The following is a 19,790-nucleotide window of genomic DNA, read 5'->3' as shown; positions in this document are numbered from 1 at the left end:
TCGTGTTATTAGTTTAGAGTAATTAAATCAATACAAATATTGTACATCGTAGTTGTCAGGGATAATTGCACCTCACCGGGGCTACCGGTTGTCCATCCGTGGCTGGCCTCATTAGGGCCTGCCCTTTTACGTTTTTAACCTGTCAATACTTAATAAGATTTTATGAAACGAAAAAAACTATGACTGTATCAAATAATGATGATGATGTTCTAAAGAGTTCAGTCCGGTTTCAAATCTCTGGTCCGAGAAGACAGTCAGTTACCCGTTTCGAGGTGGCGAAGGTTTTGCTGGATGGTGGTCTTCCTGCGGATGAGCTAAAGGCAGATTTTAGGTGTGAGGCACCTAACTCTTGGTTTGCCACGTTTGCTTCAGCTACAACAGTAGACAGGATCGTGGAGTCTAGCACCATAGAGTGGGAGCACTTTTCTTCCAGCCGGAGCCGTGCGACCGTCGGAAATTGACTACGTGTCCAGTGGTTGCCCTCCTGGATGTCCGATGACGGTATCATCTCGCATTTTGACGGATTCTATGGTAAGGTGGTCCATGTCTACAAAGAAAAGACGGAGACTGGAAACATTTCCCTGGAGACAGGTACAAGGGTCATCACCTTTGTGATCCGAGAGGGTGACCATGACGCCATTACAATGTTAAAAAATATATTGCAACAGTAAAAGGAAATTCTTTTATAGGAAGTTTCAGTTTAGAGTGGAGAAAATGGAAACAATTTTTATGTCTTTAAAGATAAAAAAATTCTGATACACATGTTTGTCTTATTACTTATAACTCCCTCCAACCCTGACAGGTTTTCACCAAATAGTAGTAGTGAATCTTTTAGATGTTTAAACCTGAATTTAACTGATAATTCCATGCCTGTAGCCTCCCACAGGTAAAAATAATTACGACCAAGAAGCTGACAATTCGAACAAACAAAACTTGATAAGAAAAGTTTAAATGTCGCGTTACAGTAAAACAGTAAATAACAAAAATAATAGATATCAGAAACAGGTAAATCAAAAAACAATCAATTGAAAAGATATCACCAAAATGCACAATGCAATGAGGGTTAAACGAGGTCAGTAAACAAGACACAGTTCACACACCTGGAACCTCCTCATCGATGACGAGTCTGTCATCGGAGTCATCATACATGTCTGGGACGCCGTCATCGGCTGGTTGTGAGCTGTCCAGGGACCAGGTCTCCATTTGACTGCATGACTGGTGAAAGCGATGAAGGCTTTCCTTTTTTCGAAACTATGAATCCGTCCTCGTCTACCAGAGGCCGTTTTGAGGACGGAAGGACATCACTGCTGCTCCCTCCGGTCGAAGGGCTCGCAGCGGATCCCGAGTTGAAGATCGTGTTACCCAGCATAGGTAGCTCAGATCTCCCTGGACACTGGGATCGTACGTGCCCGATCTCCTGACACCACAAACAGATGGGGGGTTGACTTGACACAACGATCAGGGTCGTCTTGCCAAAAATCCTCATTCATTTTTTAATGTTTTTTTTTTTTTTAATTTTAAAATAATTTTCATTACATATGACAAAAACACCCACACACATACACCCTCATACATACCCACACATACTCACATGAGGGATAATGAAATCATCATCATCATCATCATCATCATCATCATCATCATCATCGTCATCATCATCATCATGTCATCCTCATACTCACACACCCTCTCACACACCCTCTCACACACACACAAGACATACACACATAGAGGAAGAGAGTGAGAAAAGAGAGGAGATGAGAGAGGACAGGGGGGCATGGAGCATGGAGACCATTATCACCGACAATAGGTATTACGGAGTGCAATTTATCATTGGTATATTGATTCCATTCCTCCTGCCACTGAGCTGCTAAATTTTTTTGAAGGCAAGACTTTGTAGTACAGAAAGAGAATCTGAATGGATAACATCTGTTTGAATATATGAAAATATTTAATAATATTTAATATATAAACGGAAAACAGTAATTATCGAACTCGTTTGGTTTGGGAGCTTTGATATTAATAGCTTATTATTAATTACAAAATTTTATCAAAGGTTATTGCCAATGGATTTAGTAAAGTTATTCACAAACTTGTTGGCATTGACCAAACTTGTACTATAAAGGAAAGGTATATTTTTGAGAATTGTTACTTGTTGCATAACATTGTTGATTATGTTAATTAAACAAATCAATGTGCCTTTATATCGCTGGACAAAGAAAAGGCTTTTGATATAGTATACTATACCTTCTTGTTTAAGGTACTTCATGCTTATAATTTACAGAAAAGAGTCTGTTCGTCAGTTATGATAAACGGGTTTATTTCTGACCCTTTTAGTATCACTCGTGGTTTAAGGCAAGGTTGCACTTTATCTCCCCTTATATATGTTTTGGTCTTGGAACCCTTTCCTAAAAAAAGTCCGCGATTATCCCTATATAACTGGTTTAAAACTCCCGGGTTCCTCCAAGTCTGCTAAAATTTCCCCTTTATGCCAATGATAGTACTGGTATTTGCTGTTCTGATTCCTCTATTTCAATATTATTCCATTGGTGTGACTTGTACGGCAAAGAGTCAGGGGCATGATTGAATAAGCAGAAAATTATGGGTATTTGGCTTGGGAAATGGAAATCACGTTCTGATCATCCCTTTGGCATTGGTTGGGTTGAAAAACATAAGAATTGTGGGTTTTAGCCGGTAATAACGTCACCCATGACGGTATTTGGCAACAGATTTTCCGAAAAATTTCCAGGACCTTGGATTCATGGAAAATGAGACATTTATCTCTAACACACAAATATATTGTTATCAAGGTCCTGGCATGCAGCAAACTCTGGTATACTGGTACTGCCCTCATAATGCCAAGTCATTATTTAGAACTTTTTCAGAGAACTCTATTTAGGTTTCTTTGGAATTCTAAGTCGGAGCCACTTGCGCGCTCTGCTGCCTATGCCCCCGTCACTAGTGGTGAACTTGGTATTGTTCACATTAAGTCTAAATTACAGGCTTTATACTTGAAACATTGCCAGAACTCTGTTTTTAAAGATACGGAGGCCAAATGGAGGTTTTTCACCAAATACTGGCTCTCCTTACATTTTCGTGAGCTTTTTGCAGTTGACATTAATTTCCCGCACAATCAGTGGTGTCCTACCTATTATACAAGTATTCTTAAATATTTTCAAACATACAGAAAGGATTTTCCAAAGTCTAACTTTGAGTCTGTTAGTGCCAAAGAATTTTATGTTACCATATTGTCTGGTGTCATTCAGTCGCCCAGAATTGTAAAGATTTTCCCAACTGTCAATTTCAGTTGTGTTTTCCTCAATATTTCAAACAAGTTTTTAGATAATTGCTCACGTGATATTATTTTTAAAATAGTTCTTGAAACATTACCTGTGAATTTTCGATTGTATACATTTGGCGTCGTATCCTCCAAACATTGTACTTTTTGCGATAAAATTGAGACCATTCCTCACTTATTGTTTGAATGTCCCTTCATTCAGACGTTGGTATCTCTAGTAAGTTCCTGGATACTCATGTTTTCAGACAACAAAATACCTACTGATTCGGCACTTTGGCGTTTTCATTTTCCAGTAAGCCTCACTCTAAAAGTAAAGTATCCCGTCCTGTTTCTAGTGGCAGAAGCGTTATGGTCTATTTGGCATATCCGTTGTATTTAAAAAAAATGACAAAATGTTTCCTACTTCTGATTCGCTGATCTGCCACTTCCTTAATTTTTATTATTCTACGTATTAAGACTGATTTTACTCGTATCCCTAGAACCACATCCTCTGATTACTGGTGTACTACTGACTAATGTAACGTACTTGAGGATGAACTTGTAGTAAATCTTCCATTGTGATCATTACGCCATCTTCAATCTCATTTTGTTTGTATTGTTAGTTTAACTTTCTATAGTTACTCTGTTTAAGTAGGGATAATTGCGCCTTACCGGGGCTACCGGTTTTGTACATCAGTTTCTGACGTCATGGGAGTTTGTCCTATGTCGTTTTTACCTGTTTATTTGTAAATAAGATTTTATCAAATTTTAAAAACCACGGGTTGTCACATGAACATAGCTCCCGAAAATAGTGCTCTCTTTTGTCCCTGTATTCAAAATCGCTTTTAAGAATTAGGATTTGCTAAGTCCGTTACGGTCTGCTGAATTTCGATACACTCTTGAGGTTTTTGTGTAGGCTTGTGAAGCTTGGCTTTAGTCTATGGTATTTATCAATTTATTCTCGTTCTTTTCTGTCCGTGATGTTAATCTGTATGCGTGGTTCCAATAAACTTTTTAATCCGTTTATTTAATGTTTAATTACTTAGCGTGAATTGCATCCGGTTGATATGTGGTATGATCTAGGGACACTTAGTATGGATGTCATTAAAATTAGTTGATAACCCTATAAATCACACAAACCACACACACACACACACACACACACAAACTCTCTCTCTCTCTCTCTCTCTCTCTCTCTCTCTCTCTCTCTCTCTCTCTCTCTCTCTCTCTCTCTCTCTCTCTCTCTCTCTCTCTCTCTCTCTCTCTCTCTCTCTCTCTCTCTCTCCCTCCTCCTCCTCCTCATCCCCCCCGCCCCGGTGTTTTGTTACAGTCTTACAAAATGTAAAAAAAAAAAAAAAAAAAAAGCCAGTGCAGACATGAATCAGCCGGTTACAATGTGTGTATGTTGCTGATCATCCTTTAGTAGTATCTATTTCATATTGTATACCTTGTATATGTCAAAAACTTTAGTAATGTGAAACTTCTTTGAAGCAAATTCCCAGGCCGGGAAAATTCTCATCGTGTCAGTGTACCTTTTAAACAAGAGACATTCGTTTGATAACAACATGAATTTTTAATGCATGAATAACACATAAATCAGGAAAAATAGAATGCTTCGTATTTTTTCTGAAATTTAACTGTCAAAAGTTGAATGACAAAAAAAAAACAGAAAAAAAGAAAGGGGCAACAGGTATAACCTTTGAAAGTCTTCTCCTTACAATAACAAACAGTTATGCAGACATATCATTCAACTATTTGATAGCTTATAGAATGATATTATATAAATAACACATATATTGTAATCTATAGCATTGTTTTAGATGAATTTTAACGAAATCATCAACGGAAGATTAATTTTCATAATTATGTCAAGTCCAATATGTCCCTTAAATGGAGGCAGACACAGACTCAACCAGTCAGTACACTAACAATCCTGTGGCTGGTCTATACAGTTAATAAGCATATCTTATCTTGAGACAGTATTTATAGATTGAGTGAATGGAAACTAAAATTTACGTCTGGTAACGTTAATAAATCTCTAAATTAACATAACAAGTTTATTAATTTTCTTCGTGGGTTATGAAATGTTCGAGTATTTCAAAGTATATAATCGTTTAGACTAGAAAGTCTGCTAATAGTGAATAGAGGACAATGAGGGCAAAAGTGTGTCCAATCATGTACAGGCTGACTGACATCAATTACAGGTAAACCTAGCAGCAAAGAGGGAATGGAATAAACTAAGTTTCAATTACTAGCAGAGATTTTTAGTTGACGTAACTATTAAAATCAATCTGGTGTTCATCCGAAGAATTATTGCTAGAGGCACACCAAAGGTTCTATTGTGACGTAGAGGATAATTATCAGTATCATTATAATTGATGAAAGGTTGAAATGAATAAGTAACATTAGGAGGACATCGGTAGTCTCAGATCTTTAAAAAAGTGGATATTTTGTTATATTTGTCTTTATTTTACTATCGGAGTTAGGGCAGACTCGTTATATAGTATGGATATATGAATCGTGTCTTTTTTGTAATGAGCATGACTTATAACGTGTTAAAAATTATGTCGGGAACACCTCCTGATTATATATGTTACCTTCGCATGATGTAAATCGCTGATCATTTTAACGTGTTATTTGCACGTTGTTATAAAAATATTTTCTTTCACTTTGTACCTTCTTCGATAAGGACCTTAGGGAAAATGTCGAGTTTCCGGAATTTCACGCCTGCTACATTTGCATCTTAGATAGCTCATTCCTTCTTTTTCCATCTTGATAATGACATACCTCCGTTTTCACATATCACTAATCAAAATACAAAATAGCAAGCAGTTATGGTCTAAATATAAGCACCATATACCAGCAAGATTATGCAAAGTTTTGAGGTAAAACCTACACCACGTTCATCACAGGACGCTATCGAGCTTTTAATCAAAACGTCTTTGACACGAGTTCCGTAATCATTATCAGTGAAAGCTGCAAGCAGGGAAAGTCAAATGGCATGTACAGAGCTCTTGTATAAATTGTTAAAGCCTGAATGAGTAATATCGCTTGTGACAAAAATTGAAGTTTTGATGTTAGCATTGAGCTACGCCCATCGACATTTGACAAGATGAACTACACAAAAGAAACCCATTCTTGTGTGAAATTGCACACTGGCAATGTTTAAAGCAACATCAGTGTTCTGGACAAATCAGGCAAACGACGAATATTTAAATTGTAATTCAAAACTAATATGAATGTGTGACACTGTGATCCCACATTAAACCGATATGATTTACAACGTATCAACAAATAATGCGACATAAATGGAATTCACGGGAGCTGTCTAATTTGTTTTATACACAATGTTTGAGTAATGTTATTCATATTTCAATACATGACATAGCCAACAGGAAATAAAGATCATATTGTTGCTTGGACCTATAGCCGTATGTAGCTTCGATATCTTCCATCTGATAATCTTTATGACCAGTGAGGTAGTGACCAGGTCGTTGGTTTTGGCTTTTTTCTCCTAACCGGCTTTCCTGAAGCACCCAAACCTGAACGTCTTCAATGGAATCTGGCTGTAAATAGGACGTAATTTAACATTAAAAAAAACGATCTTTCCAGTAGATAGCAAGACCACAATGCTAATGTGATGATTATGACGACTATAAAACTACTATATAATCTTTATCATTACGCATCTCTGGAATCCCGTATTGTGGGTTTGTATTGGTGATCAACAGAGGCATGTTTAGGGTTTAGAATATTGGGTTGCTTTCCAGATATGGAACATTCACAATATCGAAATTTAAATCATTCCGTTTATCAGCTTGATGGAAAGCTGCCCGTGTTCGTTTCATTGTAGGAAACTTTTAAATTTTTCACTTAGATATACGTATAGTCGTATGGGAGATACTGCGAACCAGATATTAGATCATATTATTATTTTTCTGTGTATATTTTCTCTTTTATTTGAACGTATTTAAACGAAATACACTTCAGTTTAGTTTAAAATCATGGCTATTTATCACCGTTCATCTTTATTTGAAGTTGTTTCGTCCTTCTGAGACTCGCCAGTAATGCTTTGGGCCTATGTTGTTGCAACCTAGGGGTAATCTATTAAAAAAATGAAACAGCTTACAACCTACATCTTTTGGTGTCCTACATATGTTTGTCATTGAAAGACTTACACGCTCAAACGTAAGATGGTCTGCACAGATGACATATTTAGTTGGACATATGTAGATGATATATAGAAAAACTAATGCATTTACAATGGCATTGTGATATAGACACCAAAACGGAGAAAAGAATGCGACAAAATGAAATTCGAAATTGACAAACCTGGACAAATGAGTATTGTAAGAACGGTGGTATTTTACTTGATGATCTGAATTGAGCTGGGTAATCTAATATTTATTTTATACAGTCATGCATAAGTACACAGACCTATAAGGACATCAACAAGTTGTATTTGGAGGTGGAAATGTATTTTCCTATCGTAGGTCTTCTACTTGATGTTAGAGCCAGAGTATGTAAGAGTGCGTGAGGGGAGTGCGATGGAGATGTGTATTCACTAAGGCTAGGTTCATATTAAGCTAATCGAGTTGATGTGATGAACGGATTCAAAAAGTCTACCCTATATCACCACCTGTACGATTAACTGATATGTTTGTATGTCGTTACAGGATTGTCAGTATTCGGAACATTTATGAAATATGCCCGACAGACTTTACTGGACGTTCTAAGACAACTGGAAACATTAAAGTAAGTAACATATACATTTTCTAAGTAACATATCGATTTCCTAAGTTACATATCAATTTCTTTATGTTTCTCGTAAGAAGAATATGAAAATCGAGAAAAAGAAATTGACTTGCTGCAGCTGTTGTCACACATTCCACATGACTATTAAATACAGTCCTTGTGATTATTTTACGATCCTCAACAAGGGAAGTTTGTATTGATATGTCTGTCGTAAACTTTTGATGTTAAATGACAACATTTATCTAAATAACGAAATACAAGATGTGAGTACTGAATTCAGAAACACCGACACATGCTAAACATTGTAACATTCTGATGGTGATTTTTTAAAGGATTTTTCATCTCAGATTAAATTAAAGTCACTATTCATGTCAATGAATTCTCCATTACTTCCATATTACATGATAGACTAAACAATGAAGTAAGTCAAACGAATATCAATATTTCCGGAGAATCACATCCCTTACCGAACGAAAACAATATCTGAAAGATTTTGTAACTTATTTTCCTAAACAACACCTAGTACCACTATAGTTTTGGGGTCCAGGGAACAACTGGGCTATTTCATCTAGTGTCTTCGCAGATATAATTACTATATGTTTAACAAAGAAAACCAGATAATTAGTTCAATGACCACATCGAGCCCCTGAGTTCTTAATAGTAAGGGTTCACTGTATATATAAATCACAAAAAGTACACGTATTATTGTAATTTAAAGACGTTTTACTGTACATGTGCCTCTGGTTTTGTAGATGACGGGCTATACGAATTGGCCTTTATTTCTCAAATCGGACAATAAACAATTTGAAATAATACCCGAACCATCTCTTCTATATGCGTTGCACACACATATCATGTGTCTCTTAACTACTTTTTCTCAACACAATACACAGGTACGTTCTCCAACATACAATAAATTCTTCGCGGCATTCATATGTATATCAGCTATATCTGGAATTTCAAATTTAGGCTACCTCAAATTCTACTTCTCCTTTTTATGTCCATTATAAAACCCAGAATTAGCAGTATAATGAAAGGCATGCGTTTGTGACACTGCATGATTTTATTTCCTGGTGTCCAATGTGATTTAATACATGTAGTTTCGCTGTGGCCCTTTACAATAATGTTATCCACATAATACATGTATTTTGTGAATAATCCTGAGATAGTAAATTTATGTCTTTCACTCCAAGCGATTTCTCTCCCTTTTTATACTTATATCAGTAATTACAATGAAATGTAATTAGCCTCTACAGATAAAGATTATAGCTAAATACTCTACTGAGTAGTATTATGTAACAATGCCTTTTTCTGTTAAGTTTATACGTAATCACATATTGATGTTTATGGTATACGTGTACGTCAATGAAAATTTTACAGTTACCTTGAATGACTGTATTCATTATTTGTTGGGCCAGAATAAGTACATGTATCTATACTGTAAGGCTTGTACAAAATGGTTATTGACATCTAGTTTTAGCCATTATTTGTCTATAACGCAGGATTAACAAACAACCCACCATGTATGAGTCAAAATCAATATGGTGCTAAATTAATTTAATATTTAATTTTAGAATGTTGACTGATATGAATACCATTTCCATACTGTCCTGTTCTGAATTACTAACAGCACGAGAGCAACGTCAGTGGAAAATCAGAATCGGAGACCATCCGTCATCATCTTGTTACTGGTAAGGAGGGTCAAACTCCATAAATAAAATATTATATTACAATGTTTGAAGTATACTGAACGATGTAAAGGACAAATTACCAATAGAAGTGTCGGTCATGTTTGCATTGTGATGCATTTCCAGTTTGAAATATATTCACACTAAGAGTTCAAGGAGGTCAGTAATACAGCTTTTTCCTTATCCACCAATTTTGGAAATGACGTTTTTTTTTATATGACTCCAAAAATAAGATGAACCTTTTTGCTGGATTTATTTTTTATCAAGGGCAGAAAAGAGTATTTTCTGCTTCAATACCACGCCTCTCTAAACATAGTTTCCAATTGTATCAGTTGTCTGCATATTAAGTAATATATCGCAACAATGCATCAAGACGGATCTATCGATATATGAACTGTATGTTCCTCGAATTTTAAAATGAACATTTCTAGTATGTTAATTTTTGACTGACCCAATTTTAGTCAAAAAGGATTTGTAAATAAAAACTGAATGGTATTACATTATAGTTAATACTTCTCGGTAGAGGTAACTTTTATTTTTCCATTTTCCACGGTGACCCTTGCTATGATGAACTCAAACTAGATTAAGAGGCAATTATGAACGAGGAGAACCAGTTACTTGAGTCGCCCAGTCGGATCTATCGAGCACGCTGGTGGATGCTTTTGTTGTCGTCTCTTCATTTCCTTCACCAGAATGTCGGCTTTAACACCTGGGGACCAATAGCACAGTCAGTCAAAAGAGCATTTGGCTGGGAAGATACCACTATAGTTTTTATTCTCAATATGGGTCGAGTGGGAAGCGTCCTTTACATGTGCATCGGATCATACGTGTTTGACAAAGCAGGTATGCGTGATTACCACGTGTCGTTAAAAAACCCAAAGTAAGTAAGATATTCCAGAAGTATATCGTTAGTAAAATTAAGGACCTACATTTTGATTTGTGGTCGAAAGAAAAGAAAAGTCTCGAGGTTAAGCATTTGAAAGAGAGAGAATGCATTCTATCAATAATGGACTATCATGTTCTCAACGAATCTCTTTTAGTTAAAGTACAATTGCCCTTGCACGTTTTTTGGAAAGTATTAAGCGAAATAGCTGAGCGCATGAATTCTAAGTGGTTGGCACAGTGACATCAATGCTTTGAAGTACGTTAATGTATCGTTTTTGTGATGATCATTTGAATTCCCATTAAAGCAGACATCAAATTCATCGAAAAAAAAGAATAGGTGCTACGGTCAAAACAGCTTTTATTATCATTGAAAATAAAAACATTCACTTAAAATAGGAATAATTCTCGTAAAGTTATCATCTCGGTTGATATTTCTAATTTTAGTGAACTTTTTTTCAACCGAAACTAAAATTTCTTTTCAGGTTTACGAGTAGCAATGCTGATCTTTTCTGTTGCTATGCTATTAAGTAACATTTTGCGATCACTGAGTAAAGACAAAGACGTAGCGGTGATGTAAGTATATCTATCTTATTGTTTTTTTAGGAGAGAAAATGTTATTGATTGCCGTTCATGCTTCAGATGTAACATTTTGTAATTCTAATTTGAGATCGATACACTCCATCATTGTCCAATCCAATTCTCAATCATCATGTTGAGCTATTATGAATACTAATATGATGTTTGTTTTTCATTAAAAGACTTATTACGATCGGAGAGTTTCTAAACGGGTGTAATGGAATAACAGCATTTGTAGCGCCACCTGTTATAGCAGACATGTGGTTTCCACCAGGAGAGAGAATTACCGCATCAGCCATCATGGTGCTAGCTGCATATCTTGGTGAAGGGCTGTCCAGTATTATTGGTAAGTGAAAGAACTTACATAATAAAATTGATAGTCTTGCAAATCTTATCATAAAAGGGGTTTAAAAGTAGACTGCACGGATACACAAATATACATATCTGAAATCGTTTGTGCTTGCTTATCTGAATGCTGAAGTGTATCTCCCACATGGGCTGAGCCAGATGGTGCAAGTAAACAAAGAATGCTGCAAAACTACTAAGACCATGTGTTCTGAAGAGTTTAGTATTATGTTAGTTAAAAACTGGAAGAATATAATGATAAGATATAGTCTACACTCCACGTCAAAATCGCCTGTCTTAAAACATTAATTGACCTGTTATCGCGGATTGCTATTCCCTGTTGATTAGTCAAATTTATTGAGTGATCGTCACTGACTGCCAAAACTCATAACATAAAGGTTCAAAAGATGCAGGTTGATCAAAATTATAGGGAAGTTTTATGGTCACCATAGTGATCTTGTTGAGAAATATTCTATTTCTCTGTGCGATATGAAACTTGATGTATTTGATGCTCGTTAGTTTGCATGTTCGTTCCGTTCTTGTATATCTTGTTCTCATCTGTGAACGCGACATTTCTTTCTTGGTTGACCAAGGTTTACATGGCGGGTGTCGTCGATGAAGTAGAATACGCTAACTCTTCCAGAACACCGGAGAATTGAACGGAATTTGAGTGTTAATTATTATTATGTTGCCATATTGTTATTTGTTATTTTTCTTCTATTATCAATTGATTGATTAGAAACGAACATCCTCACGCATTGTTAATGCAATATTCGGTACGCAACTGTTATCGAACCGGCATTGAAATTGCAGGACCATGGACTTATCAACATGTACAAACCGAACAGTCACGAACGACTTCATGTCATGCAAACCATGCAAGCATAAATATGGAGTTTACAGATATTTGTTTTTAGTATCAGTTCAATGGCTTCTGGTTATGTATAGTTGGTGTTGACAATCATAATGGAGACGGATATTGTCTTTAGTCGTAACACTGAATAGGTGGACGTTTATAATGCTTTAACTAAGATTCGTCTGCTTTTTGTCATGGAAAGATCCTTCTTCCTCTAAAAGCGCATTAAATTTGTCCTTGTAATGTACCAATAACTCCACCTTTTAACATGAAATGGATGAACAGGTCATGAGGCAAGTAAGCGTTGAAATTTTAGATTCGAACATGCGACCATTTTATTATGAAACACAATTCGTTGAAACAATGTATAAAATATAACTAAAAGTACAGTTTACACAGTGACCATTCAAAATCTCAAAGCATGAGAAAACAGAAGACCATGGAAAGATGATCGTTTTCATGCTTCATGGAGGTCACCCGACATTTTAGTGAACACAAAAGGGTAATTTTAACGAGAAATAGGTTGTCAACAACAATGCCACCAGACATTCGAATTTCTGACAAAGAAATGTTCCGATAATATCGTTGTGATGACAATGAAATTTCAGTATCATTTAAATAATATTTGCATAAATTGTACATCATGTACATATACAAGCAAGAAATTACACACCCGATGATTTACTCGAGTATTCGATTTTAATAGCAATAATAATGTCTCAGTGCTGTTTTCTATTTTGACTCACTACTGGATTACTTTTAGAGTCATATTAAAATTATTCATATAATAAGAAGACAAATTGTAATTGAATTCTGAAAACGCTCACGTTTCATAATGTCTGGTTAAACAACCTTTTCGCAGTTGAGAGATATAAATGTCACTTTGGTTATAAGATAAAACGTAATTTGCATCAAATATTGCGTGAACGTATAAACCAAAGTATCAGATGTACCTATTATGATTTTAAATTTCATCTGATTTCTTGAACTTTTTCAGGTCCCAATGTATTGGAGAAACCAATTTACGCCAACGACAGGTATGGTCAAACATTTATAATTACATTTTATTTTTTTAAATAATCATACCACAATTGCTTATCTCACGCTATTTCAAGCGAAGCTCAACTACCAGAAGCTTAATTTAAGACGTAAAGAAGAGTTTTGCTGACTTTTTGGTATTACAATTAAAGTTGAAATGTGAAGTGTTTTTATACGCTACGTATTCGCTGGTGATAATTTTACTTTTGTATTATGTTTCAGTATCCTGCAAAACTCAACAGTAACTACAGAGTCGACGACAGGTTGTTTTCTAACATTTCATTTTATTCCTTTGTTTACAACTTACATCCTTTGGTATAAAATTATGCATGGAGATCATTTGCTAAATCTAAATCAATCAGTTGTGTTCTGAACGTTACAGACAGATTGATTAGCGCTTAATGATGTCCCTTCTTTCGGTATCGTAATTAAACACAATTTGAGTATAAATTCCTTTCTATATAATACATGTCTATACTGTTGTAAATATATGTATACATTCTATCTCCGTACCTTTGTTAGTTATCAATGGCGAGGAAATTCTGGATGGACTGATGTCCTATCTTTATGTTCGTAAGTACATGTTTATTTCGTTTCAAGGTCAATAGCTATTATCCTTTGTAATCGACATTGAAAAGTAAGGACGGTTTTAATGTCTGTTTGGATGGAATATGTGTGGGTTTTTTTGACCGGTATCATTGACCATTATGTCTGATGAAATAGGAGGGCGTACACGCACATATTGTATCTAGAATTGGGCACATTTCAAGAATACTTTGAAATTCACGGTGAGCATAAATAGAACACCTCAGAATATTTGTTGTCTTGTTGACAAATTATTTCTCAGTATAACATGTTTTAATAGAACAGTTTAACTGTTTAGTGAACACGCATTTAATATAATGAGGTTATAAACTAAATGTTAACATAAAATTTAACTAATTTGCAATAGTCCAATTTCATTTTCAATTTAAATTGTATTAACTACCACCCTGGCGTACCTTGAATGCAAATCAGGTCAGCGGTGATAAATTCCGAACATCACATCCACCCATGTCCTCACATTAGATTGTATACGGCTGAGTGACGAACAGTCTTTTAGAATAGAAGCACACCCATTTATTTTCACATCCTCACAAACACACATACCACACACACACACAAATATATATATCATTATTCACTATCATTATTCCTATATAATCTATGCATGAAATTCTATCTACCTTATAAGATAGCACTTAGAAAATAATATATTATTAATAAATCGATGTCAGTGATATTGATGAAGTAGCAAGCGATGGCAGGATTTAAGGTCTTTTGGAATTTTCTGAAAGCTTCATCTTACCATGGATAAATGTAATGTAATAAATGTAAATTTTGTAGTGTAGGTAACGGATTAGCGAATAAAGGAAGGGTTAAGTTATCAGATGTGATATTTTTAATATGATCTTTCTAGTCATTTTATAATAACTAACAATATGCAACTATTCAAATATGTATGCAGTTCGATATGCCTGTTACAAATCACATTTGAAAACTGATTTGTAATTTTTTTCTAATTTCTGGCGATTAATGATCAGTGTACATTATATAACTCCTGACTATAGAAATGAAAATACATTTCAGCCTATAGAATGATGCTTGGTATCCATTTTATTTTCATATCCTTAGAATTTGGAGTATCGGTAGTGTTATTCATTATGACCGTTGCTTACTATCCTGATAAACCGTCCTCGGCTCCTAGTACCTCTGCTGGAATGTCCCGCCTTAGCTACGTGGAATCCTTCCGCAAACTTGTCAGGTAGCTATTCATTTAACGTCTTATCGAACCTCACAAATATCAACCCAGTGTCTAGGATATCGCTTGCGTTTCAGATTTTAGTGTGAATTAACATAAATTATATGGTTCTTTGTCTTTAAATCTGAACATATAAATGTTGACTTTCCAATATTGAGTCAAGTTCGGTGACGGAGACCAGTTCAACTTTCAATAAATACTGTTCAAAACTGAATGTGAAATATAGCAAAATAATTGAAGATCAAATCTGTCATTGAATTATAACTTTCTTTGCAAATAAACAATGCTATGTCATTATATTAATTAAACATATTCTTTTGTACGTTTTAACATGGTAAGTATAATTGTTAAATCAATATCTATGTTATATAATATATATAATGCAACATACACTGCAGAAACAAGCATCTGCTCTTACTGGTGCTGGTTTTCGGTGTAATGATCGGCGTCTACACGTCCTGGGTTCAAGTGATAGACATTGTATACAACCCTATCGGCGTTTCACAGGTAATGTTATTGGTTTTTACCTTCTAATATACTAATGATTTGTACTTCCATATATACAAGGAAGAGATAATGGACACATTGATTACCCAATTACATATTATTCGACAATGAAAAGGTATATTTTCGAAATATGGTTACCGATTTCCTATGTAAATAAAGACAGATGCTTCATTAAATGTAGTTTTGGGGAAAAAATAAATGAACATGGTGTTGTTTAATTATCTGTATATATTTAGCTTACACAATTGATGTATTGTATGGGTTTTATCCTCAAAATCCGATGCTTTCGTCCTCAGCAGATTCGTTTAGCCAAATAAAATGAAAAAAGTAGATTGAATCGAAGTGTTGATAATTTGATATCCTGAACAGATGCTATGATTTATTATAATAGCTGCATTTCAGCGAAAAGCAGTGGTATAAGATGTAGAAAAATAACAAGCGTCATTATGATCAAACCCAAACGGGTATACCTAAAACAGATTTAAGATACAACCATCGCCGACTGGTTTAGTTTCTGTTTCTTAAACCATTAAATTTACATGTATTAAATGCTACTTTCCCCTGTTGAACAATGCTAAGCTAAACGTGACAAACAGTAAAGAAAGCAATATTGACATATGTTCTGCTTTTTTCTTCCAGCTTAGCGCTGGGTGGATAGCTTTTTATACTATAATCATAGGCAGTATACTTGGGTTCGTTATAGCAAGGTAAGTCTCCAAAAATGTGATCTTATTCTTTGTGTTACAATGCAAATATCAAGTTATGTAGATATTTGTTATCTTTTAGATCATTGTTCCTTTTCTTGGTGTAACAGCGCCGATACGTATATCGGAAATCGATTTTTGCCTTTGTGTTATCTTTTGATGTTAAAAAAAGGCTCATTTTTTTATAAAGGTAGCATTCATTGATTCAAAAAATACCATTCCTTGTATGATATGAAAACTATTCACTAGGCTCCATTTGTGTATCTTTTCCGTTTTGTAATTGAAGGTTTTGTTAAATATGTTTTAACTGCTCAGACAATGATGTGCTAACCACAACTACATTAAAACGTCTATTTTATGATTGTTATAGCCTGTAAATACTTATCAATTCAAAACATATCATTGTCACATTTGTACCTCTACAAATTTGTATACATAAACAAATGTATCTTTATTTAATCTCTGTATCGAACGTTATCAATATTTAAATTATTTCATTATTGCAGGTACAATCTAAGTGATTGTTACGTTTAATTGCGGGGCTTTAGGCATGTACTTATGAAGCAACATTTAGTAATGATTTCGTTTTGTTGCAGGTTTTCTGATATATTCATGAAGCGAATCAAGCCAGTTCTGTTAGCTATGTTTGTACTCACCATAGTAACATCCCTGTGGACGGCTTTGATTGCTAATGGATTACTTCCGTATACTAACTGTAAGATTTTTATGCATTTTTTTAAAGTAAACGATTGTCTCATTCACATTGTGCATGTAGCAAAACTTTCTTCTATAATAACATATGGATAACTATGATTTTGAAGTCATTTAGTCGGCGCAAGTTTAGTCACAAATTAATGAAATGAGAGACATTATGACTTTATTTACATCAATCGGATAAAGTGAAATACTGAAATACACCAACTCAACAGTCATTATATTCCATGAGCAATAAAATGCTATCTAGTATTCATCTTATATATCTGTGCGATTGTGTTCCGTGTATGAGAGCTCTCTATTGAACCACTATAGTAATAACAGATTTATTTATGAGACATCAGATGAAGCAATTAGAAGCTAGTACAGGTAAAAGCAACTAAGTATAGAAAAATATATCAGATGTTACGTAGGAAGGTTGTACAAAAGGCACAGCAGCGCCATTCATTAGTATTAGATAAAAAAAGATCCAAATCATGAATTAAACGGTATCTGCAGAGTTGTCTACCTTTTGTGATCTGGAAGATATAAAATAAAATAGATAATAGAATGATCTAACCTGACATTTATATGTCCTTGAATATTTATAGACAAGAATTCGGACTTTTCTTGTGTTTCCAGGCTCCGTTATCGATCTGGGTGTATTTCTGTTATATATATATATGAAAAATGGAAATAATCAAGAGAGCACAAAACACATTACATGATTATATGAAAATGTATTAGAAAAAAAGGATCAACGCACGATTATGTTTGTAAGATTCTTTGAAAGATCCTACCTTTATGTCAGTAACTAAGATAAAGATTTATGAAAATGTTTTACGTGACCCATTCAAATTTACGAATTCTTATTAAACATAAAATTAAGTTTATTATATGTACAAGGTAAAACGTCTTCAGTTTAAATACTAGGAGGGATTTTTCAGATTTAAGACTGAAATGAACACTTTTTGACAAAAGAATACAAATTTTCATCTTCGCAAAAATACGGTATATGGTGATGGAAGATCTTCAAGAAACTTAATTCAAATATATAAATTAGTCTTACATTTTTTTCTCTCTTTGTGAAGTATGATGTTTAAAAATTCCGTAAATTCAGAAAAAGCAGATATGAAATTATTGCATATTTATTTTTCCAGGGCAGTTGTATGTATCTGCCATCGTGAGTGGTGCTATGATAAACGCCTCCTTCCCTCTGTGGTACGAGCTTATTTGTGAAATGTCCTTCCCTATACCCGGTGGAATCATTAACGGAATGTCTAACTTCGTCTTCCTCGTCTTCGCCAATGTCTTCTTCGCTCTCATGTATATTCCTGTACACGGTAAGTATTTTATACATATAGACTTCGGAAGTCGTAACATGTATATCACACAATGAAATTACAGGAGTAGTTTTAAGCAAGAGACTTATACTTTCAGAATACCATGTCAGAGGTCCCCATTGTCATCTTCCTATGTTCATAGTTTGCCTCATTTCATCTTATGGGATGGGAATTTTAATTTTCTTTTGTTGTTTTATTTATGAAAATAAGCGATAATATCAATAATGGCGCAAAGAAAATTAACTTTAAAAACTTTTTTTTTTAATTTTTATTTTCTGAGTTGTCTCCCTTCCGCAGACCACCGATGGATGACGTGGACTATGTTCGTTTGTTCCGTGATTGGTTTTGTGACGTTGTTGTTGTTACCGGTGACGTACATTAGGACAGATATCGATATGGAGTCTAAGGAAGTGGATGACAGTCATAGCAACAAGGCCGACAATATCATGATGGAAGCCTGTTTTCAGGAAAACGTTAAGAATGAAAATGAATAAGTGTTTAATTTGTCATTTGTCGCTTTTTATTTAAATGCATTTTCGACAACAGTATAACAAGTATCAGTGTAACACGTTGTTAAAACGATGGTGATTATCATACTTATTCAAACGCTTCCTGACGCTAATAGTTCCTCCAAGAGATCTATCTTATAGTTTTTATGGAAAAAGCGTTGTAACGCAGAGCGCCATGTCATTGATTGCGGACGTTGATTGCGTAATTCATCAGGAAATATTACCGTAATAGTTGTTCATGTGTGATGACAATGGCAAAATGTTTTGTGTATGTAATGTGAATGGGGTGCGTTCGATGCATATTAATGAGGCTTTAAATATGTACATATATATATATATCAATACAGTGTTAACTATATTTTTGATAGTTTATGAAATAAACACACACATGATCTCTTATTTCTGTTCTTTTCTGTGCGTAATGTTAATCTGTAAGCGTGGTTCCAACAGGCTCTTTTAATCCGTTTATTGAATGTTTAAGTAGTTAGTGTAAATTATATCCGATTGATATGTGGTATTATCTAGGGCCACTAAGTATGGATGTCATTCACAGTAGTGGTATAGATATGTTTAATATAACCTCGAAAATTGATGACATCACGACAGTATTTGTTCTCCGAATAATGAAAACATTCTGTTTTTGTATCTGTGTACATCGGAAAAATCGAATATTCCTATAACACCAAACCCTGTAGTCTACGCCCTACACAAACACACACACACACACATATTGTACAATACACAAGTGTGATCTCGTATTGAGGAAACGAAGTATGCATTATTCCTGTGATTTTTAAAATAACGAGTATTACA

General features: G+C 34.6%; 1 protein-coding gene across 1 annotated transcript; it reads left to right on the top strand.

The window, feature by feature from the left end:
* The first annotated feature begins 10,316 nt into the window (after positions 1–10,316).
* On the top strand, positions 10,317–18,962 carry LOC132560380 (solute carrier family 49 member 4-like). Its single transcript, XM_060225048.1, has 12 exons — positions 10,317–10,563; positions 11,088–11,178; positions 11,343–11,527; positions 13,380–13,419; positions 13,643–13,683; positions 13,943–13,993; positions 15,095–15,224; positions 15,620–15,728; positions 16,368–16,435; positions 17,029–17,147; positions 18,286–18,468; positions 18,766–18,962. The coding sequence occupies exons 1-12, from the start codon at positions 10,317–10,319 to the stop codon at positions 18,960–18,962; spliced, it is 1,461 nt and encodes a 486-aa protein (XP_060081031.1).
* Positions 18,963–19,790: the final 828 nt, after the last annotated feature.

This window comes from Ylistrum balloti, unplaced genomic scaffold, assembly GCF_031769215.1.
Source record: "Ylistrum balloti isolate Yb309-2 unplaced genomic scaffold, AGI_CSIRO_Ybal_v1 Utg371054, whole genome shotgun sequence".
Lineage (NCBI taxonomy): Eukaryota > Metazoa > Mollusca > Bivalvia > Pectinida > Pectinidae > Ylistrum > Ylistrum balloti.
The sequence above is the reverse complement of the archived record's forward strand: the minus strand, read 5'-3'. Positions and strand labels throughout refer to the sequence as shown.

Excerpts from the sequence above, each read along its gene's own strand:
- LOC132560380 (XM_060225048.1), top strand. The coding sequence starts at position 10,317 with ATGAACGAGGAGAACCAGTTACTTGAGTCGCCCAGTCGGATCTATCGA. Across the intron at positions 16,436-17,028 it reads CTTGGGTTCGTTATAGCAAG|GTTTTCTGATATATTCATGA; the intron begins GTAAGTCTCCAA and ends GTTTTGTTGCAG. Across the intron at positions 18,469-18,765 it reads CATGTATATTCCTGTACACG|ACCACCGATGGATGACGTGG; the intron begins GTAAGTATTTTA and ends TCCCTTCCGCAG.